Source organism: Melanotaenia boesemani, chromosome 8, assembly GCF_017639745.1.
Source record: "Melanotaenia boesemani isolate fMelBoe1 chromosome 8, fMelBoe1.pri, whole genome shotgun sequence".
Classification (NCBI taxonomy): domain Eukaryota; kingdom Metazoa; phylum Chordata; class Actinopteri; order Atheriniformes; family Melanotaeniidae; genus Melanotaenia; species Melanotaenia boesemani.
The window spans coordinates 6,331,318-6,354,939 of NC_055689.1; the positions used below are offsets into that span (position 1 = coordinate 6,331,318).

The following is a 23,622-nucleotide window of genomic DNA, read 5'->3' on the forward strand; positions in this document are numbered from 1 at the left end:
TAGCTACACATCCTGATAGAGGATGAGTCATATGAGTAAACCTGACAGCTCTGAGACATTTGTATGCTTGAAAATCACAAAAAAAACCTGAGCTTTCCTGTATTTAAAATAACTCAGTTTCAGTGTAGTGTCAAATGTGGGTTTCCTCTTATTTATTTTATATTTGTTCTTCCGTTACTTGATACATTCTCGCACTATAATTTGTAGTTTCACAAGAGCTTATACATTCCCATAAAAGCCATAAGGAAACTGCAAAGTCATGCTGGGTCGTGCGAAAGGATGAGCTGAAGTGAGCCGTGTTCACGTTCTGTGCTATGTTCTCGCGAGGCTTGCATCTGGCTATAAATTCCCTAGCCGAGAGTGATATCGTCTGCACTCTCCCCGGCCGTTCGTGTCTGGTGTTGTTTCTACTGAGGTATGTACCATTAAATTACTTAAAATTTTGCGACTATGTATCATAAGTGCTTTTGAAATTAGTTTTCAATATTCAGAGCTTTAATTTGTCTGGTTTATTTATGCAGAAGTTTTCTTTCGAGCGTGTGAATCAGAGTTTTCACTTCAACAAGTGTTTTTTTCCTCAAAGTGATTGCGACACTCATCTACAAAACCGATATATGACAGAGTTAAGAATATAGATTTATTATTAGTTTATTTACTTTTTACTAACAAGGCTTGTGTTTCTTTAATCACTAATTTGATCATTTCGACGTTTTTGCCTCTTTATATTACTTACAGCACGTCAAACACCAAATGTTCGTTAAAAAACTCGTCCTTGACAAATAAACTGACGATGTGAAATTCCTTAAATTAACCCATTAACCCCGAGTGTATATATATATATATATATATATATATATATATATATATATACATTTATATATTTATATATATACATTTATTGTTATCCATATGCGGAAACACCTGCAGACTGAGAGAAGTGGAAATGCTTCAGGGGTTTTGTTGGTTTTCAGCAGAATAGCTGCCCAATCAGAGGTTTGTACTCAGTCTTCCTTGATAATTGTGTAATGTTTATCGCTTTTAAAAAAAAATGTCTGAGACAAGCTTCCCTCAGATTAAGTTTTAAAAAGAAAGGCAACACATTTAATCCACCTTTTTGGTTTGGATGAATTCCTGGATGCCTGTAAGATATTGAGCATGTGTAATCTCATACACACTGAGCCAACAAACACATGTTGTTTCATATGACTAAAATACACTAAACACGTAGATGGTCTTTCCTAATGTCTCCAACAGACACTGGGCAGATTTAGTTGTCTGTTTTATGTAAAGTACTAATGTATATATGGTCTTGTCAGCCACACCACAAACATTTACATTATATTATTTATTATTGAAGTAATTTAATATTTCCTCAACTCATTTATTAACTGAACTTCCATTGAAACAGTTTGGAGCCATTAGGTAATTACTCTTTTTTCCCCAACTCTCATGGCTCCCGTATGTTTGTCTAGTATGCTTAATGCTCCAACTTTACTCCCTTCACCTGCAAGTTTGCAACTAAAAGCTGTATTTTCAATTTTGCTACTAACATCAGACTATTTATTTTTATGTTAATGTACTTTAATATTTCTGTAAAACAATCTAAAATATAAGGTAAAATGATGAACTAAAAAACTAAACTTTATAAGCCACAGGTTTGCATGAGAAAAACTTTGGTTTTTATTTCCTTGAACAAAATTTAAAATTGTTTTTATCAGTTTCCCATGTATAAATATTATAAATATTTATTTATTTATTATAAATACTATGTTCTCGCGAGACATGCATCTGGCTACCTTGACATCAACCCATTGATGTTGATTGATTTGTTTTGACCATGTTAAGTAAATAACCATCTAAATAAATAAGAAGAAACAAAAGCTTCTCCACTAAATAATCCTCACTATTACTTATTGTTTAGATTAGTCCCATATCCTAATTACAATTGGCTATATACTGTATTTATATTTATATGAACCCAGTAAACCAAAACAAAATCTAGACATATTTGCAAATACATATGCACAAATCTTTACTCATCACATTGATCATTTTCTATCTTGTATAATTCTGACTGTGCACCTTTTTTGAGTAAATAATACTCCTTAACTACAGTTTGTGTACCATGGACATACATTTTACTTTTGTACATATACAAAAGCTTTGGAGGTATTTTTAATCATTAATGAAATATCATGAATATTTACTAAATCTAAATTTTAAAATCTTGAGTATTTGATTGTTATAAGATAATAAACTAAATATTTTTCATTTTAAAATATTCTTGTGGAATTCAATATTATTTTTGTCCTCGTACATCTTAAGGATGAGGGAAAAAAACTTTTTGTGTAATGTGACAATGAGATTACCTTATTTCCTTTTATGTCATCCACAACTTTACACCCACAAAAAATACAGGGTTGTGTTTCTGAGAAGAAATTGTGTGTCACGCTCATCTTTTACCTTCTTCTTTATTCCTATCAGACTAAAAATGGCTGCAGGTAAGGCACAAATTGGAAAGCTGGCTCCAGACTTTACAGCAAAAGCGGTGATGCCAGACGGACAGTTCAAGGACCTGACACTCTCAGACTATAGAGGTACATCACTACCTGTGTCTCATCTGCTGTCGGGTGCAGAAAGTGTTTTTAAATACATATTAAACAGACCATATTGTAATTAATGAGACCGCTTGACAAATTGAATGTTTTTTTTTTTTATTTCATCCCTTTGTACAGGAAAGTACGTTGTCTTTTTCTTCTATCCACTGGACTTCACATTTGTGTGTCCGACTGAGATCATCGCTTTCAGCGATGCCGCTGATGAATTTAGGAAGATTGGCTGTGAAGTCATCGCCGCCTCTGTTGACTCCCACTTCTCTCATTTTGCATGGTACCTGCAGGGCTTCATAACTAAATCACCTACAGTGATTTTTTTATATTCACTCAGAGAAAAGGCTCACATTTATCATGTTTATTTCCTGAAAGGACCAACACACCACGTAAACAGGGTGGCCTGGGTGCTATGAAGATCCCGCTTGTTGCCGACACACGGCGCACCATCTCCACAGATTATGGAGTCCTGAAGGAGGATGAAGGGATCGCGTACAGGTGGGTTGATAGGCAAAGATGCTTGATGCCATCTGTACTGACTTCCCTGCAGCGTTCAGTGGCGGATCTTAAAAGTTTAGACATATATATATAAATGTATATGTCATTTTTATCTGTTGCAGAGGTCTGTTCATCATCGATGACAAAGGGAACCTGAGACAGATCACCATTAATGACCTCCCAGTTGGACGCTCTGTTGAGGAGACCTTACGTTTGGTTCAAGCCTTTCAGTTTACTGACAAACACGGAGAAGGTAAATCACTACTGTTACACTTAATTGCTGAAATGAAGCTTTCTTTTTGCAACAGAGTAAAAACCATAAAGACTTAACTCTAATCAGTTTAAATGAACTTTACAAGAAATTAAGAGGTGATTGCAAAAGGCAATTAATTTAGCATAATCTTGTTTAAACAAATTTATATTGCCCCTAAACCCCAAGTAGAGCAGGCTTTTCCATGTGTAATAAAGCTAAACTGTACATGTGCATCACATTGGAACATCTTCACGGTTTCATATACCGGCCAGTACTCATTACAGGCTTATCTTTTCAGTCTGCCCAGCTGGCTGGAAACCAGGAAGTGACACCATCAAGCCCGACATCCAGAAGAGCAAAGATTTCTTCTCCAAGCAGTAATAAACCCAAGACATTTGTCTGCTGTCTGCTGTAGATTATTGCATTTCCAACAATGTTTAGATCAGCTGCGGCATCTGCTTGATGTCAGCATGCTATGTATGTTCTGTTGTCTGTAGAATGAACACTGTACTCAGACCAAAGTGTGTATTTGTGTAATGATGCTGTGGTAATGTATGATGTAGTCACTATCTGACAGAGGTAAATGTCTTCTTGGTTTATCATGTCATTCCTCATTGTTGTTAAAAACAAGGGACCTTACAAACAGAAGCCAGATCACTCAAACTCTTTAAGTTGTATGTTTTTGTTATTTTTTTTTTATTACAGTGAACCACAAAAGTTATTTCATCTAAATAAAGCTGTAAAACCACTCAAGGAGTTCTAGGAATGTTTCATATAAACAGTAACGTTTGCAAGGTATCAAGTAAAGCACATTTTCAGTACCTCAATATTCAGAAAAAGCAATGATTAACTTCCATTTCTTGCATTTATTACCCAAGGCCTGTCTTGAATGTAACAGGGATTTAAACGTTTTAAAATGAGATGTTATCAGACCTCAAGGGTTTTGACAATCCCCTAATCATCACAGGTCTTTAAAACCCCCAATTTAACATGGATTTAAGCTGATAATGGCTAGTCTAACAACAGAATAACAGATTACATCTATGAGTTGATAGGGAAGTGAAGTGATCATTTCAACAGACAGCCTATTGTCTGTTTCATTTTGATGGACACTGAAGGTGTAACTTATAACATGGCCTTCTAGAGCTTGTAATGGTTCTATATCTGTTTAATGTCACTTTATCCATTATCCATGAGGTACCTAAGACCAATCTTCTTAATAGCAGTCATCTTAATTTCTTCAAAACGAGTAAACTGAAATACTAAAGATAATTTTCAATCTTTGTATCTGGTATTTATACATTATCTAAAGCAGCTTAATGTTAATATTTTCGGCGGGAAAAGCTGTCCATGACGTCAGCACGTCGATTCTGGCCCCTTCAACGGAACTGAATCCTGAGGACATAAGGCCGTTTTGAATACCTCTAAAACGCATATAAAACTCCGTTAATTTGAAGGGAAGTGCCGAAATAACTAAATAAAGATAATCCATTCTCGATTAAATATTAATGTTCGTTCAATTTGTTAGCTAATTTTATTCGTTAGCATTAGTGGCACTTGACTAGCTAAGACCTGGTGAGAAAGAGAGGAAAAATGGCAGCTGGGAAAATTTGCATCGGGGGGAGCAAAGAGGAAACTTTGGAGGTTTGAACGCAATAGCTAAAATAATGTTTATTTTTTATTATTGTTTTTATTTTGTAAATAAGGCTGGTTTTGTATTTGGGGGCAAATCATTTTCAGGACTTAAACTTAGTCAATTGCGACATCGTGTGGCCACGAAGTTACTAGCTAAAATATGTGTTTTTTTTTGTTTTTTTCTTTAAAAAAAAAAGTGGACAGGTTTATTCCCAACTGACCTAAAATCCGAGCAAGACTCTTTGGTCTTTGTCAAGAGGTTGATGGCTGTGGCTGTGTCCTCCATCACTTATCTGACAGGGATTTTCCCGGAGTATGCCTACCGATCCAGGTACCTCGAAGGTGAGCACAGAAGACCACAAACAGCCCAGATGTTTGGGATTATTTCCCCCACGTTCCTTAAAGATACTTCCTTTAAACTGTGCAATTATTCCAAAAATATTCAAGCATCAAGAGCTTTGTTACAGTTTGAAACCTGGGAAACAAACAGTTTTACAGGATTATGGCTGTAACTGTTATTTATTGTTTTGCCAGATTTGTGCATCAAAATTTTACATGGAAACTGCAACAGTCCTGGTGCCAACAAAGTTGTGAAGTGGTAAATATTTTTTAATTTTTCTTCCCTTTTGTTATTTGCATATACATCTATATGTTTACACTTGTACAGCACAAGATATCTACAGTAATAGTTGTAGTGAGTAATGCCTCTCCTCACCATCTTATGTTTTTGTACTGCTTGTATTTTTTATCTAGGATGATGGGCTGCTTTGATGCATTAGAGAAGCAATATGTAAGTCAATTATACCCTTGACTACTTTAAATTTTAAAGATTTCATGCAGTCTGCTATTTTGATCTTTAGTACCACTGTTACTGTCAAATGTCCTCTTGACAGCTCCAGATTATATTCATTGGGGTAAGCTGATTAACTCAATACAGCCAAATGTAGAGTTAATATCATACTAACCTAGGGAATGTTACAACACTGATAACTTTTTATTGCCTTAATCAAGGTCTACACCAACCCAGAAGACCCAAATGTAAGCTCTGATTTATAATATTGAGGATTTAACTTCCAGTCATGGTGTTTATATATCATGTGATAATCATCTAAAATGATTTAGTTTATTTTTATTTTTCTATAGCGCATTATTGAGTCTTATCAGTTCAGCTTCAGGTACACTGAAAAGGGACCAGAGATGGATATACTCAGGTTAGGATAAGCAACATTTACATTTATTCCATAAGCACAATACAAGCCAGCTGTCTGATTTCCACTGATGGTGATGTAAACTACAGGAACAATGATATGGAGCTGCAAGTGACGCCAGAAGAAACTAAGAGAGCCTCTGTGCTGCTTATCAGGAAGCTCTTCCTGCTTATGCAGAACCTGGATTCCCTGCCGAACAATGTCTACCTCACCATGAAGCTGTACTACTACGATGAGAGTAAGGCACTATTTCTTATAGAATCACACCTCAACAATGTGAGTTAACTGAAGATAAAAAGAGTGGGTTAGAAAGGAGAAGACAAACAGTCCTGAGTGGGTGAAGGCTGCTAACCAGCTGCTTCTTAACCAATGTTTATATTATTAGTTTTTAGACACTGGGTTAAACACGAGATAAACGTGTCTTTCCTTTGCTCTCCTTTCAAAGTCACTCCCTGGGACTATCAACCGCCTGGTTTCAAGGAAGGGGTGTGTGACCACCTGTGGTTTGAAGGAATGCCTGTGCACTTCAAAGTGGGTGAGGTGGGCACAGCCTTCCACTCACTGAAAGTCAAAGTGTCCATGGAACAAAGCCATGTGGACAAACTTCAGAAAGGGATCTATTTGAGGGAGACAGAGCAGGTTCCTACAGAGAGGGGAATGATGGAGGTGGGTCCAGAGACAAGATTATATCAGTGTTCCTATAGTAGATAAAAAAGCTCTAAATGTATCTTACTACAGTTAAATCTTATTTTCTTTGTGTTTGCATATTTCTGTCCTTTTAAAACCATGTTACAGAATCCTCCCAGGGATCACCAACTCCGGTCCTTGAGGACAGGCTGATTGTTCCCCTACTGCAACACACCTGATTAAAATAAAATGGATCTCCAACAGCTTGTTAAGTTTTGCACAAGCCCACTAATGACCCATTCATTTAAATCAGGTATGTTGCTGCAAGGAAACGTCGAATACCTGCAGGACATTCAAGGACCGGAGTTGGTGATCGCTGATTTCCTGTATCGTTATCCATTCTAAGAAAACAAAGAAAAAAGTGAAAAAAGATTTCTCCAAATAAGTACAGAAAAAGAACGTAAATGGCAGTCCAGGACGAAGATCGGACGTCGTTCAGGAGACGACAGTAAGTGTGCTGTCCTGTAAAAACGTTCAAATATCCAAATCTGGTGCTTTTGCCTGCTGTTTCTCAATGTTGAGGAAATAATAAAGTGACCATTAAAATGACAGTTTTATAGTGGGTTTTTTTCTTTATTTTTTTATTTTGTCCAGTAGTGAAATTACAGTGTGTAACTACAGTGTAATTGTGCGTGTCCAGTTGTAATGACGAAGCAAAGCATAAAAATAAAGTTAAATAGAGCAATAGAAATTCTGATGGCAAAAATGAAAAGTTCAGTTGCATTTCTGTATGTAAAAAAAAAACAAAAAAAACTAAGATTTGTGTGTTTGTGTACAGGTACTCTATATACCTCATGACAGTAATATCAATAAAGATAGTGTAATAAAAGAAGAAAAAATTAAATTTAGTTTTTTTTGTTTGCCCTATACCAGTCTAAATGGTGAAAGGTATATTTCTAAAGCAGCATGCAGCGCACAAATTATGTTTTCAAAAGTATTTAGTAAAACACTCAAAAAGGGAAACTTTTTTCCCCAAGAAGAGGCACTTTATTTATTTACACTCTAAAGTCAGTTTGAAGTCACACTGTGTGAAGTGAAGCATGTTATTAGCAATACTGAGAGACCAGCTCCCTGGTAGTTGGACATTTTGTGGCAAAGTTTTATAGTTCTTATTTACAACAACAGGACCTGGCATCTGCACAAGCACATATTAAAGCACACGTTTCATTATTATTCAGATTTTAATTTACCAAAACTTCCAGAAGAGATTATCAAGATAAAATAAACATCTTTTGAGCATTTTCTGTCATTTAAGTTTGTTTTTAAGAAAATGGTGAAAATAACTTTTACAATCTCTGAGCCTTGCTTCACATTTATCATCATCGTAGAAGCTAAGAGATAATCTTACAAAGAAATGTTTAGTTTCAGTCCTCCAGGGCCACTATCCTACAGGTTTTAAATATCCTTTTGCCCCAGCACACCTCATTAAAATAGAAAGGATCTCCCCCAACAGCTTAAGTTTAAGCCTGTGAGGAAAAATACGCATTTACTTGGACTGAATGCCTAAATTAAATCATATCAAATTCAACATTCATTCTAGGTTTTTATGTCTTTCCCTCAATTTTAAATACGTCATGGTTTCATTACGGTGGACCCAAAAAGTTGAATAAAGAATCCTAAAATGTTTTTGCTTTTCTCCTTTTCATCACTCGTTCCTGTCGATGCGTGCAGCACCCTTCCAGCACGACTCCTCCCATAGACATCGCTCCGTCAAGGCTGAAGCTGATGCGACGCGGTCCGGACCGTAAGAGCGAGTTTCTGCGAGCTCTGAAGGACGAGGGCACCGGAGAGCTGACGACGAGCAGCAGCCCAGGAACATCAGGAGAGGTGGGCTTAGTTTTGAAACGTTTGCACCACACAGCACGATTGTTTTGATGACAGAAGACTGTCGAATTATTCTAGTAGTTTTTTTTTTTTTTAGCCATTTGTCTCAACATTTTGCTGTGATGTGAATCTCCTCAGGGTGAAAGCAGCACCCCAGAGCCCAAAGCCTACAGTGAGGAAGTCTGCCATGAGAATGGTCTGTCCTACTCCCTCAGTGACTCGGACACTGAACACTTGTCCAGCTCCCTGGAGGCAGAGCACAGGTGAGACGCTGCAAACAACTCGTCGATTACACGCACATACAGAGACACGCATGACTAAAACAGAGAGGCTTTTGTCTTTTTTTTAAGGTTGCTGAAGGCCATGGGCTGGCAGGAGTACCCAGAAAATGATGACAACTTCCTGCCTCTGACAGAGGACGAACTTAGAGAGTTCCAGACTAAAACTGAACAGGTGAGACCATCTGCAGCATCTGATCAGATTTAGTTGTTCTCAGACGTTTAGACACTCGTTATCGGTTAAGTTATGAATTTCCTAGGTGATTTGAGTGGGTCCCGGGGACTTTTAACATTGAAAACCTATTACTGCCACTGATGCTCTGGGACGGTTTCGCTACCAGTGGTACTGGCGCATTTCACAAAGTAGATGGAATAACGTAGGAACCGCCTCTAAATTCTTCACCTCAAATCAGAAGCTAAAAGGTTGGAACTTAGACAAAACTGGGAGTTTCAGCTGAATGACCACCCCAAATACACATCATACCTGGTTACAGAATAAAACAGGCTAATATTAAAGGTGCAGTGTGTACCTTGTACTACGGACTTCCGCTTCAGCTGACAGACGCTGTACAAGACGCTCTGCCCGACTTTACTTGATTTTTACTGGTTTTATTGGCTTTTAGCTATTTGAAGTCTGTTTTAAGCCTTTTTTAAACCTGAACTGCACAGTCACAATATTTTTAACCGGAGCATTTATTGTTCCGGTTTTTATAAAGAACGGTTTTTACCAGAAACCAGAGAAGGTTTAAATGGCTGCCTCGGCACTTTCCGATAAAAGCCTGGAAATAACAAACAGACAGATCACCAATCTGAAAGAAGACATCCGGAAATTATCCGAGGAACTGAAGATAAAAAACAATCAACTGAATTCCCTGATGGATGTAGCCCACCAGCAGTCGAGTCACATAGCGTCACTTAAAGCGACTCTCCAGCACACAATGACTTGGGACCCTGCTACCTCGCCCCGGCCCTCTTCCAGCTCCACGCTGAAACACTTGCCATCTTGGTCTGAGGTGGTTTGCCATCCCAAAAAAGACTCAAAATAGTGCTTGCCTGGTTTTTATCTAACCGTTTCCAGGTTTTGTCTGACACTCCGTGTTATATAGTGGAACATGTATAACAGTTCATGGCCAACAGGGGGCTATAGGGGGATGTGTGGTCGGTAAGCAGAGAAGAAGAAGCCAGTACTTGGCACAGTGTAAGAGACCTGTAGACTGTCTGTATGTTTGGCACAGCCGCAGTTAATAAAGACATTTCCTCAAGTCAAGTAGCCGTGCTTCATCAACTAATCACCACGAGGATATCACATATGGCGACGAGGATAAAAGCCTGAGGTCGGACTGTGAAGTACGTCGATGCTACGTAGCCTAGCTGGAAAGGTTAGCAAGCTGTGGTGTCGTGTTGACCTGAAGAAAGGTGTGGTGCGAGTCTTCATTGCAGTATGGCTGCCACGGTGGGATCGGTGGCACCCTTCGACGGTGGATTACAATCCTGGGAGGAATACTGTGAGATTTTAGACTATTTCTTTGTGGCAAATGGTGTCGATGGCGATGAGAGGAAACGGGCTGTGTTGCTGAGTAGCGTGGGCGCCCAGACTTACGCCCTGATGAGGAATCTACTCAGTCCAGACAAGCCAGGAGACCGTTCCTACACCGAGTTGGTGAGGTTGTTAAAGAATCATTTTCATCCGAAACCAAGTGAGATAGTGCAGCGGTGGAAGTTTAATACAAGACACAGAAAGCCTGACGAAAGTGTGGGTGATTATGTAGCGGAGCTGAGGAAGCTCCCTCAGGACTGTAATTTCGGTGATTCCCTGACGGTGATGTTGAGAGATCGGCTGGTATGTGGAATTAATGACGACAGGATACGACGCAGATTGTTTTCAGAGGACGGTCTGACTTTTGAAAAAGCACTCAAGTTTGCGCAGGCTATGGAAGCTGCTAATAGAGACATTGAGGACTTGCGGGGCGTGGCAGAACATTCGAGATCCGACAGGGGAACGGGAGCTGTGAACAAGATGGAGGGTGCCTGCGCGAAGCAGGGGCAGGACTCAAAAAAGTGCTACAGGTGTGGCGGAGTGAGCCACTTGGCCAAAGATTGTAGGTTTGCTGCTGAAAAGTGCCACAATTGTGGTAAAGTGGGACACATCAAGAGGGTCTGCAGAATGCCCATGGAAAAACGAGAGAAAGAAAAACGGTTTCAAGGAGAGAGAGGCAATCGAGGAAAACACGCGCATTTCTTGGCAGAGGAGGATGAAAGTGAAAATGAAGTGGTGGACATGTACAACATGAAGGCAAGCAAAGTGACTATGTACAACATGCATGATGAAATGGTGATACAAAGGGAAGAACCAATCAGACAAGAGCTAAAAGTGAATGGACAAAATGTAACTTATGAAGTAGATACTGGATGTGGTTACACCATTATGTCAAAGAGAACATTTGACAAGCTGTTAGATGAAGGAAGCAAGCCCAAGCTAGTCAAATGTGGGGTCCGTTTGAAAACATATAGTGGTCACAAGGTGCCAGTGTTGGGGGCTGCCAAAGTAAAAGTGGAACACAGAGACACAGTGAAGATGCTGGCGGTTCTGGTGGTAAAAGGTTTGGGGCGCCAGCCTGTTGGGTCGAGGGTGGATTAAAGCACTCAAACTAAACTGGCAACCGGTGAATAAAATAGAAAATGGAGAAGAGGGCGTGCAGGAGCTGCTAGCAAGACACGAGACAGTGTTTAAAGAGGAGCTGGGAAGGCTAACAGGCTTCACAGCAAAGATTCATGTGGCCAGTGATGCAAAACCCTGCTACTATAAACCCCGATCGGTCCCGTTTGCTATGAAAAAGAAAGTAGAGCAAGAACTAGAGAGACTATTAAAGGGGAAAATCATTGAGCCAGTGAAATTCTCTGACTGGGCAGCACCCATTGTACCTGTACTAAAACCAGACTCTAGCACAAGGATTTGTGGGGACTACAAGTTAACAGTAAACAAGGTGTCACCCATTGAACAATATCCGATTCCGAGAATGGAGGACATGATAGCATGTTTATCTGGGGGAGAGAAATATACCAAGTTAGACACGAGTCATGCATACCAGCAGATCGTACTGGATGAAGAATCCCGAAAGTATGTCACAGTGAACACACACAAAGGACTGTTCACATACACCCGGTTACCATTTGGTGTGAGTTCCAGTCCAGCTATTTTTCAACGCACCATGGAGAGTGTGCTGCAAGGCATCTCAAATGTAGCCGTGTATTTGGATGATATCATTTTGAGGGGAAAGGATGATAAAGAACATCTCCAGACACTGAGTCAAGTGCTGCATCGACTTGAGAAGGCTGGACTGCGTCTAAAAAGGAGCAAGTGTCAGTTTATGGAGAAGGAAGTGACATTTTTGGGACATCGCGTGGACCAGACGGGGCTGCATCCGTTACCAGCAAAAGTGAAGGCGGTGCAGGAGGCCCCGAGCCCAAAATCAGTGACGGAGCTCAAGGCGTATTTGGGGTTGTTGAACTTTTACAATAAGTTCCTACCCAACGTGTCGACCCTGTTGGCTCCCCTGCACAGACTGCTGAGGAAGGACGAACCATGGTGCTGGGGACCGGAACAGGAGAGGGTTTTCCAGAAGTCAAAAGAACTGTTACAATCAAGCAGTGTGTTAGTACATTATGATGAACAGAAAGAACTGATGCTTTCCTGTGATGCCTCTCCTTATGGAGTGGGAGCAGTGTTAGCTCACCGCATGCCAGATGGTCAGGAGAAACCTATTGGTTTTGCATCCCGGACGCTTACTGCGTCAGAAAAGAACTACTCCCAGCTCGATAAGGAGGGGTTGGCTGTTATTTTTGGTGTACAGTATTTTCATAAGTATGTGTATGGTAGGAAGTTTATGATTATCACAGATCATAAGCCACTGATAAGCTTGTTTCATGAGATGAAAGCTGTACCGCACATGGCATCGCAGAGGATAATGAGGTGGGCTGTACTGTTAAGAGCTTATGAGTATGTCATCAGGTACAGAGAGGGCAAAGAAAATGGTAATGCCGATGGCCTGAGTCGCCTGCCTCTGCCAGTGAAACCCCCTGAGTCATCCTTATCTGAGGAACATGTATTGATGTTGGATCAGGAACAGGGCCCCTTGATGACATCGAAGCAGTTACAGAAGTGGACTTCACAAGATCCTATACTCTCCAGAGTCCGTGAGTATATTCTGAGAGGGTGGCCCAGCCGTCATGACAGTGACTTTAGTCCTTACAGACAGAGACAGCAGGAGCTGAGCGTACAAGATGGCTGTGTGCTGTGGGGGGCTCGCATGGTGATACTCGAAAGAGGACGACCCTCTATGCTGGAACAGCTACATCAGTCACACCCTGGAATGAGCCATATGAAGGGCCTGGCAAGGAGTTACATGTGGTGGCCCCACATGGACATGGACATTGAAAATAAGGTAAAGTCATGTACTGCATGCCAAGAACACAGACACACACCTCAAAGTGCTCCGCTTCACCCCTGGGAGTGGCCTGAGAAGCCCTGGAGAAGGCTGCATATAGATTATGCCGGTCCTTTTATGGGTAAAATGTTCTTGGTGATAGCGGATGCCCATTCAAAATGGCTAGATGTGTACCCAGTGGCTTCAGCTACATCGGCAGCCACAATAAACTGTTTGAGAAACAGCTTCAGTACACATGGCATCCCGGAAATGATTGTGTCAGACAATACCCAATGTTTTGTCAGCGAACAAACTAAGGAGTTTATGACCAGAAATGGAATTACACATGTCACATCAGCACCCTACCACCCCTCCTCTAACGGTTTAGCAGAAAGAGCTGTACAAACTTTTAAAGAGCTTTTGAAAAAGAGCAAAGGAGACTCGTTGGAGACCAAGTTAAGCAGGGCTCTGTTTAGCTACCGCATCACACCGCAGTCAACCACAGGAAAGTCTCCAGCAGAGCTAATGATGGGCAGGAGGCTACGATGCACACTGGACCTGATACATCCTGATTTAAAGAAAAAAGTGGCTGAAAAACAAGCAAGCCAAAAGTGGTACCATGACAAAGGCACCAGAGGACGCAACTTTGTTGTGGGAGACCCGGTATACACAAAGAACTTTGGAGGGGGGCCGAGATGGATTCCAGGACTAATACAGGAAATGACGGGACCTGTTTCCTACACGGTGCTGTTGGGAAATAGTAAAGTGACCCGGCGACATGTGGACCAACTTTTTAGCAGGCTCGAGCCAAACCTACCTACCACGATGCCTGAGGGCATACAGGAGGAGCTCGTGACATCTTCAGCGGTGGTGGGCACCACGTCGCAGGAAGCTTGTGTGGAGAAAAAGGACGACCGCGGCGCGTCGGTGGTGACACCACAAACAGTGACTGGGGCATCTGGGGACTCAACACAATCAGAGCTGCGCCGTTCTCAAAGGAGCCGGAGACCTCCAGCACATATGAAAGACTTTGTTTAGGGTTATATGACCATACATACATATATGTCTTTGTTTTGTTGTTGGGTGAAGTAAAAAAAAACAGAATGGAACAAAACGCGAAGAGGGAACGATGTTGGTAAATGTGATTCCAGTTGTTTTCTGGACATGGGATTTTTGTTTCTTTTAGTTTTTGGTTATGATGTTGTTTGGGAAGCAGGCGTGTGTGAATTGGTGGGTGTTTTACCCCCCCATAGTTTCATTTTGAGAGGGGAGGGATGTTATATAGTGGAACATGTATAACAGTTCATGGCCAACAGGGGGCTATAGGGGGATGTGTGGTCGGTAAGCAGAGAAGAAGAAGCCAGTACGTGGCACAGTGTAAGAGACCTGTAGACTGTCTGTATGTTTGGCACAGCCGCAGTTAATAAAGACATTTCCTCAAGTCAAGTAGCCGTGCTTCATCAACTAATCACCACGAGGATATCACACTCCGCTGCCCGGCTGTGACTCTGTGGCTGGCGGGACTGCCGGTGCGAAATCGAGCAGCGCATCGCCGGTCTGGACCAAGGCGACCGGGACCCGACGGTCATCCCAGGGCTCCTTGAGGCGTCGAAAGCTTCTGAAAGCTGCGGTGAAAAGACACGCCGAGACGCGCCCTGGGAGTCTCGGCCGGGAGTGCATCGCCGTTCGAGTTTGATCCTCCCTCTCTTCTCCTGCATCCACTGCTGCAGGAGCCGATGTCTCTCCTCCTGCCACCGCAGAGACCGCTGCATCGAACTCTGATGTGGTAGGCCGCCCTACAGCTACCCGGAGACTACCAGCGGCTGGTGCTGGCCCTCGTGCGCTCATCGTGGGGGATTCTACTGTCCGTCATGTCCACGTGAGCAGGTGCAACACTTCCTGCCACTCAGGTGCAGTAGTCACTGACATTAGCCACTCCGCCCACCAACTTTCTCATCATCACCCCTCAGCTTCCACCATAGTTATACATGTAGGCACAAATGATCTTAAGTTCCAGCAGTCAGAGACACTAAAGATGGATTTTATCAACCTCATTGACAATATCAAACAGTTAAATAAACACTGCATTATTTCCGGTCCACTACCTTTACCCCGTTAGGGAGACGTTAAGTTCATCCGCATCCGACAGCTTCACATCTGGTTAAAAGGCTACTGTCACTCCTTCAACATCCCACACATCGACAACCACATTTTACAATAGACCATACCTTTTCAAATCAGATGGCTTACACCCAAATCACACCAGGTTCTCATCTTCTCTCCATGAACATTGATCTCACCCTCCAGTCCTGCAAAACTTTTTCAGATTGACAGTCCAGCCAGTACTCACCCGCCGGTTTTATTCAGTACAATTTATAGACCACCAAACCCTCCTTCCTGTTTTATCAAAGAGTTTTCAGAGTTTTTATCAACCATACATATTAAATACAATAAGATTTTAATAACTGGTGATTTTAACCTTCACATTGATAACAATAGCGATCCCTATGTCAACGGGTTTTTAAACATTTTAAACAGCATGGGTTTTAAGCAACATGTAACACAGCCTACTCACAACAGGGGACACACCTTGGACCTGGTCATTACCTATGGCCTGTCCGCTGGTGTGTCCTCTGTTGTCTCTGATGTCAGACCACTACTGTGTGTTTTTTAACATCACCAGTTTTAGCCAGCTGGAGACCTCGGTGAGAACTGTGAGGAAACGATATATTACTTCTGAAGTGGCTGCAAATTTTTCTGAAATTTTAAACCAAACTCCTGCTCAGATCTTACCTGCATCGTGTGATTTTAGTGTTGACCATTTTAACAACAAACTAAAATCAGCCATTGACTCAGCAGCACCACTTAAAACAAAAACATTAGGAGTTAAATCCAAAACACCGTGGAGAAGCCAGGAAATGAATGAGTTAAAAAGAAGTTGCAGGAGAGCAGAGAGGAAATGGAAGAAAACAAAATTAACAGTTCATCATGAAATTTTAAAGGAACAACTCAAAATCTACAATAATACAGTAAAACAGGCAAGAAAACTACTATTAAAATCTCATCACAAATAATAAAAACAACCCAAAATTCCTTTTTAAAACAATAGATTTATAAGTCCTCCATGCCTCCATCAGACGCTGCATGTGAGGACTTTGCAGACCACTTCACAAGTAAGATCAATACTATTAGATCCAGTCTTTTATCTCAACAACATGTTGATTTTAACAGAACTGAAGCTTTGCTTTTACCTGAGGAAACACTGGAGAGTTTTGTCCTGGTTGATGCGAAAATGCTTAGTCGAGTTTTCTCCTAACTAAACCTAACAACCTGCCTTTTAGACCCAATTTTATGGTTTCTTTGAGCCTGAGCTTTTAAACATAGTAAATTGCTCTCTTCAGACGGGTGTCTTCCCTGCAGCCTTTAAAACAGCAGTGGTGAGGCCCCTTCTGAAGAAGAGTCATTTAGATCCAAACATTCCTGATAACTACCAACCTGTATCCAACTTACCGTTTTTAAGTAAAATGACAGAAAGAACTGTTTTTATTCAATTGCATTAGTTTTTGAATGAACACAAGATTTTAGAAAAATATCAGTCTGGATTTAGGACAAACCACAGTACTGAGACGGCCTTTTTAAAAATTAGACTTAATTTAGACTCTCAGAAACTTTCTGTCCTGGTTTTACTGGATCTTAGTGCCACCTTCGATACAGTTGATTACCAGATTTTACTAGATAGACGCAAGTCTGGTGGGCCTCTCAGGTACTGTTCTTAAATGGTTTTACTCCTATCTCACAGATCGCCACTTTTATGTAAGTATGGATACATGCTCCTCAAGGATCCATAAAGTCAAGTGTGGGGTTCCCCAAGGATCATTTTTAGGCCCAATACTTTTTAATTTGTACATGTTACCTCTTGGGGATGTCATCAGGAGACATGGCATTGATTTTCACAGCTATGCTGATGATACACAGCTTTACATCGCCGTGTCTCCTGATGACCTGGAGCCAGTTAACGTCCTTTTAAACTGTATTTTAGATATTAAGTCATGGATGGCAGAGAACTTCTTACAGCTCAAACAGGACAAAACTGAAGTTTAATTATCGGTCCTGAGGGCAAGAGAGAGATCATTTTATCAAAATTACATAATTTTAATCCCTCTCAGTGTGTGAGAAATCTGGGTGTTCTTTTCGACTCTGAGCTTGATTTTATTCCACACATTAGAAATGTCACAAAGACAGGATTTTATCATCTTAAAAACATCGCCAGAGTCCGCCCATTTCTCTCCCTTGCCAGCACGGAGGTGCTGATGCATGCTTTTATTTCAAGTACATTAGATTACTGTAATGCCCTGCTCTCTGGTCTTCCTAAAAAGTCCATCTTAAATTTACAACTACTTCAGAACTCAGCGGCACGTGTTCTGACGAGGACCAGAGGGCGGGAACACATCACACCAGTTTTAAAATCGCTGCATTGGCTCCCCGTGCGCTTCAGGATTGATTTTAAGGTTCATTTAGTAGTTTATAAATGTCTTAATGGTCTTGGGCCCTCTTATTTATCCGACTTGCTTTTAAATTATGAACCCTCGCGGACCCTGAGGTCCTCTGGTACTGGCCATTTAGTTGTTCCAAGGGTGAGGACCAAGACATACGGCGAGGCCTCTTTCCGTTGTTACGGCCCTCGTTTGTAGAACAGTCTGCCGGAGGGCCTCAGGGCTGCAGAGAACCTTGATGTTTTTAAAAATAGGCTTAAGACCTACCTTTTTAGCTTGGCTTTTAACAAAATTTATTTGATCTTAATTTATTTTAGATTATTTTATTTTCATGTTATTTTATTTTCATTTTATTCAACTGTACTATTTATTTATTTATTCATTCATTTACTTATTTATGTATTCATTCTTAAGCTGTTCTTATTGTTTCTTAAGGTTGTTTGTTGTTTAATTTAATTTTAACTCCAGTGTTTTCCTCGTGGGGATCCTCCACGCCGGGCGGCTTTGCCTTCTTGGTCTGGGGGCTGCTGTCGTGGTGATTGCACCTATCGGGGTGGCTGGGGCCCTGCACTGCGGCCTTTTGGCCGTGATGTGGGCCCCGGTCTGTTCTGATGGGGGTGGTTGCCGCTGTTTGACATGGGTGGACTGGCCCCTGGTGTGGATGGATCCCCATGACACTGATATTGTTTCCTCACAGCAGCATCAGGCCAGATGCTTATCACTTTTAGTATTTTTAATAACATTCAGTTCGAGACAGAAATAAGAGAATCATGTTTGTATAGAATGGGGAGGGGAGGCTACTTGGTGTGTGCGTGTGTGTGTGTATGTGTGCGTGTGTGTGCGTGCATGCAGCTGTGTGAAATATTTTGGTGAGTGTTTCTATTGTTATGTATTCCTACTTTGTTTTGTTTTATATGCATAAATGTTTTTAATCATGTAAAGCACTTTGTGTTGCCTGTGGCATGAAAGGTGCTTTATAAATAAAGTTTGATTTGATTTGATTTGATTTAAGAATTACTGACTTCTAGTCGTAAAGATGGGCATAAAAATTACTTCAAATGCCAAGCTCAGTTGTGAATGAATGGTGGCTACTGCACCCAAATTTTTTCCAGACATAAACATGTTTTCACCTGTGAGTGGATCCAGTGATCTCAGGTGCACTGCAGGTGACCACTGCAACACTATTATGGTCTTCTATGGTCCTTTTAATGCCTTATTTATCCAACAGGGCGTTCTAGCGCCTATCAAACATAACCGCTGTTCTATCAAAACTTGCTGTCTTGTTGAAACGCCCCTCCACAGGATATCACAGAGCTCTGCTACATGGTAGTCTAGTGGTTACAGAGCTGGGTTTGGGCCTGGAGGACTTAGGTTCAAATCCCCAGTGTGTCTTCAAGAATCACCTTCACGCTGCACCTTCAATGTCCGTTCCAAAACCCTGACCCCAACCTCACTGAAAATTTGAGGACCAAAGCTCAAGCTTTAGAAAGCAGCCAATTTAAATGAACTGCACCAATTCTACCGAGAAGAATGATGAAATATTCAGGCAGAATTATACCCAAAGCTTCTTGATGTCTACAGCGAGTTGGAAGGTAAAGCTTTATAAAGGACATCTAATCAAATACTAGATGGGATGCATGTATATATTTGAACCTGTATGTATAAGTTTGGCCTTATGTGGTTAAAAGAAAATCCTAAATTCATTCAAACTTGTGCACTAAAAGTCTTGTTTGTAAGGAAATCATTGACGTATGTTGTATATACATGTCCTGGGGGAAAACATGGTTTAATTTAACCATTAAAAGCCCAAAATTATTGTGACGTTTATACACAAGTCTGTAAACTTTTAACCACTACTGTATAAAATGATGATGGTGAAGGTTACTAATTCTGTGTGTGCTTTGACTAGCTGAAGAAAAATGGCATGCAAAGGAACGGGGTTCTCCCCAGGACACGAGGCGTGACCCTCCACTTCACCCCCTGGAGGAGTGTGGCGGAGGCGCACGTTGAGGAGGGCTCCGAGTCCGAAACCAGTAGCAGCAGCCAGACCTCTGATGACGACGACTGCATCAAATCCTAACGTAGCTTTATGGAACAAAAAAGAAATAAAACAAAAGAAAAAGACAGCCAACAACACATCCCAGCAAGCAATCCCCCTTCTTCCTCTCTCATCTTTGTTTTTAGAGCACCATTTCAAATTTTCTTTTTGATCTTTTTTTTTTGTTTTTGTTTTTTGTTTGTTGTCATTCTTGCACAAGGGAAAAACCAATCATATCCCAGTGAAGAGGGAGATTCCTGCTCTGCCAGACGTCGTTTTCCCTGCGTTTCCTCCTTCACTGCAGTCCCTGACCTTTTTGACTCCCCCTCCCCTCCAACTTCTTCCCTCCAACCCCCCCATACCCCCCCCTCCTTTTTCTTCCTCGCTTTGTGGAACTGAAGTGTTCATCAAGAAAAGAAGGGCAATGAATGCACACTTGATTCTGCTTTAAACAGACTAACTCATTTCATTGATGATGCTGATGACACATTATTAATGATATTAATAAAAATTGGTTCCTGACAAGCTGATATGTTTCAATATGAATCCGACTACTGTGGTGTTTTTAACTCATTTTACAGCAGGAACTATTTTTATCGGGTTTTACTGCCTCTGAGATGACAGGGTTGTAACTTCAGTCCTTGCATGAAATTTGCTAGATTTATATTTTAAACTGCCTTATTTTGGGAGAATAATGTAAAACAAAACACTGAGTCCACCTACATTTATTTGGACTATTTTACATGCTTGATACTCTGCAGTTTGGGTTTGTCCCTCTTTTAGCATATTTGGGCTTTTACCAGGAAATGTACATGTTTAGGAATAAACCAGTTACGTTGTGTGGGTTTCCCACAGAGTGCTTAAAGTTTAAAAAAAGTTTATTTCAGTGGAAACCTGAGATAAATGGATAGAAAAAAGAACAGGAGTGACTCCAAATTCACCTTTAAAAGGCAAATCTTTGCTTTGGGATTTTTGAAAATATGATTCTCATCCAGATTGGTTGTTAAAAGGGTTACAAGTGGTTGGGAGTGGATCTAAAATATTGTCACACTGAGACACTCTGGCCTCATTTCTAATTAGCATGACTGCATGAAAATAAAGTGGAGAAATGTGGGACATGGTCTTTGTGTTTGTAAAGATAACTCAGAGGATCTTTTGCTGAACAGAAGACGAGTTTCATCTGAGTTTTGCTCAAAATAAGAGCTTTTCAAAGCATCAAATAACCGCCTCATTGAGCAAGTTGAGACCCTGTGAGGCTCCTGATCATTTTCTATGGCCTGTTGATATATCTGCAACCAGGATGTTGTTTCCCTGATTCTATTTAAGGTTCCTGCTCTGTGAAATTAAGCTACTGGAATAATAGAAACTCTGCCAGAGAGCACCAACTCCAGTCTTCTTGGGCCAGTGTCCTTCACACCTGACTCAAAATTAATGGGTCAGATTTTCACAACTATTTGAGTCAAATGTGCTGCAGCAGGGAAACATCTAAAACCTGCAGGACGGTGGCCCAAGAGGTCCAGAGTTGGCGATCCCTGCTGTAGACTGTTCTCTGATGATCTGTAGTGTCTGCTTTGTGCACCATTAAATCACACACTCACACACACAAAAATTCTTATTTTACCCCAATTTAAATTCAAGCTTGTCAGTTCTGGAACAACAATTATCTTTACAAAAAAAAGAAAAAAAAAAAGTTTAATTAAATCTAACATTTAAAAAAATATAGGACCTTTAATGATCCAAAATGATAAAACTTTATTAATCCCAACTGAGAAATAGTTTCACTGCATTTAACCCTCCTAGCTACACTGGGAGCAGTGGGCTACGGTGTTCTTGGGGAGCATTTGGGGGTTAAGGTCTTCCTCAGGGGCCCACAGTGGTTCCAGGCTTTTCTGCTGAAGGAAGCATGAAGGGCTCTAAAATCTGCTGGGCGCTGCGTTGACTCTGGACTTCAGTGGACCAACACCAGCAGATGACATGGCTCCCACATCAACACCGACTGGGAAACTCCACACTGCACTTGGGTCGTTGCCTCTCCATCCTTCCTCCAGACTCTAGGACCTTGATTCCAAATGAGATGCAGAATTTGCTCATCAGAAAAGAGCACGTTGGACCACTGCTCAACAGACCAGTTGATTTTTTTCCTTCAGTCCAGGTAAGACGCTTCTGATGTTTTGTTCAGGAGCGGCTTGACTAGAGGAATACGACATGTGAAGTCCAGGTCCAGGATCCGTCTGTGTGGTGGCTCTGGAAGCTCCAGCCTCAGTTCACACCTTGTGAAGCTCCCCCACATTTTTAATGGCCTTTTCCTGCTGATTCTCTCCAGGCTGCGTCCATCCCTGCTGGCTGTGCACTTTTTCTTTTACACTTTTCCTTCCACTCAACTTTTTAAGAGCATTCAACTCTTCCTTTTTTTGCTTCACCCGTTTAATCCAACTTTTTATTGTAGAACTCTTCAGTCTGACCATCTCAGTGGGCACACTTGATCATATAAAATATCTTACATTTTGTTTTATTTTACTCAGAAACACTCATCTTCATCTTGCATCATGCCAGCAGCTTAACTTTGAGGCTCATGTGATCGAATCTCTGCAGCCTGCAGTGAAGCCGACATTAGGAACCTAAAATTAGAATTAAATGTTGGAAGTCTTTGACAGTTGTTACCACTGAGACAATCTGAGGTTTATCCAACAGCCTTTATTCAACTTCATATGAAACATACATAAACATACAAAAACACTCAGAAAAAGACATATTTACAACAACAAACAGGTGTAGGAGCTTTTTAAGAGCGGAGGTACAGAACGCCGCTGCCGAGTCCTCAGAGCTGAAAACCTGCAGCATTTCTGTCCTCAGTGACTGAAACAGAACAAGTTTGAGTCAGACATGACATTTAACTTCAAACTGAGAGGTCTGTTTTCTAAACCCGGCTCATCAAAATCAATACTACTAAATACTAGATGGAAGTCATCAATAGCTACAGTTATATCTACAAGTACTGTGTGATTGGTCAAACATTTGAGGTGGGCATTGAACAGAAAGTTGTGGCTTCCCCATTTTGCCTGATCCAAAGCTGAACGTCCTTGACGAATAAACTGACAATGTGAAATTCCTTAAATTAACCCATTAACCCCGAGTATATATATATATATATATATATATATATATCCACCTTTTTGGTTTGGATGAATTCCTGGATGCCTGTAAGATATTGAGCATGTTGTGTAATCTCATACACACTGAGCCAACAAACATGTTGTTTCATATGACTAAAATACACTAAACACGTAGATGGTCTTTCCTAATGTCGCCAACAGACAATGGGCAGATTTAGTTGTCTGTTTTATGTAAAGTACTAATGTATATATGGTCTTGTCAGCCACACCATAAACATTTATATTATTTTATTTATTATTGAAGTAATTTAATATTTCCTCAACTCATTTATTAACTGAACTTCCATTGAAACAGTTTGGAGCCATTAGGTAATTACTCTTTTTTCCCCAACTCTCATAGCTCCCGTATGTTTGTCTAGTATGCTTAATGCTCCAACTTTACTCCCTTCACCTGCAAGTTTGCAACTAAAAGCTATATTTTCATTATTGCTACTAACATCAGACTATTTATTTTTATGTTAATGTACTTTAATATATCTGTAAAACCATCTAAAATATAAGG

The 23,622-nt window shown here is 40.8% G+C and overlaps 2 protein-coding genes across 2 annotated transcripts; both read left to right on the forward strand.

Annotated features, from left to right (window-relative positions):
- The first annotated feature begins 340 nt into the window (after positions 1 to 340).
- On the forward strand, positions 341 to 4,109 carry prdx1 (peroxiredoxin 1). The gene is made up of 6 exons (XM_041993005.1): positions 341 to 415; positions 2,485 to 2,597; positions 2,736 to 2,889; positions 2,985 to 3,107; positions 3,230 to 3,360; positions 3,659 to 4,109. Exons 2-6 carry the CDS (start codon positions 2,492 to 2,494, stop codon positions 3,739 to 3,741), a joined length of 597 nt encoding a protein of 198 aa, XP_041848939.1. The 5' UTR covers positions 341 to 415; positions 2,485 to 2,491; the 3' UTR covers positions 3,742 to 4,109.
- Positions 4,110 to 4,771: 662 nt separating this feature from the next.
- Positions 4,772 to 20,493, forward strand: LOC121644801 (HORMA domain-containing protein 1-like). Its single transcript, XM_041993006.1, has 13 exons — positions 4,772 to 5,004; positions 5,193 to 5,337; positions 5,530 to 5,593; positions 5,749 to 5,785; positions 5,889 to 5,909; positions 6,007 to 6,033; positions 6,139 to 6,206; positions 6,293 to 6,441; positions 6,649 to 6,743; positions 8,562 to 8,717; positions 8,853 to 8,977; positions 9,065 to 9,167; positions 19,819 to 20,493. Exons 1-13 carry the CDS (start codon positions 4,954 to 4,956, stop codon positions 19,987 to 19,989), a joined length of 1,212 nt encoding a protein of 403 aa, XP_041848940.1. The 5' UTR covers positions 4,772 to 4,953; the 3' UTR covers positions 19,990 to 20,493.
- Positions 20,494 to 23,622: the final 3,129 nt, after the last annotated feature.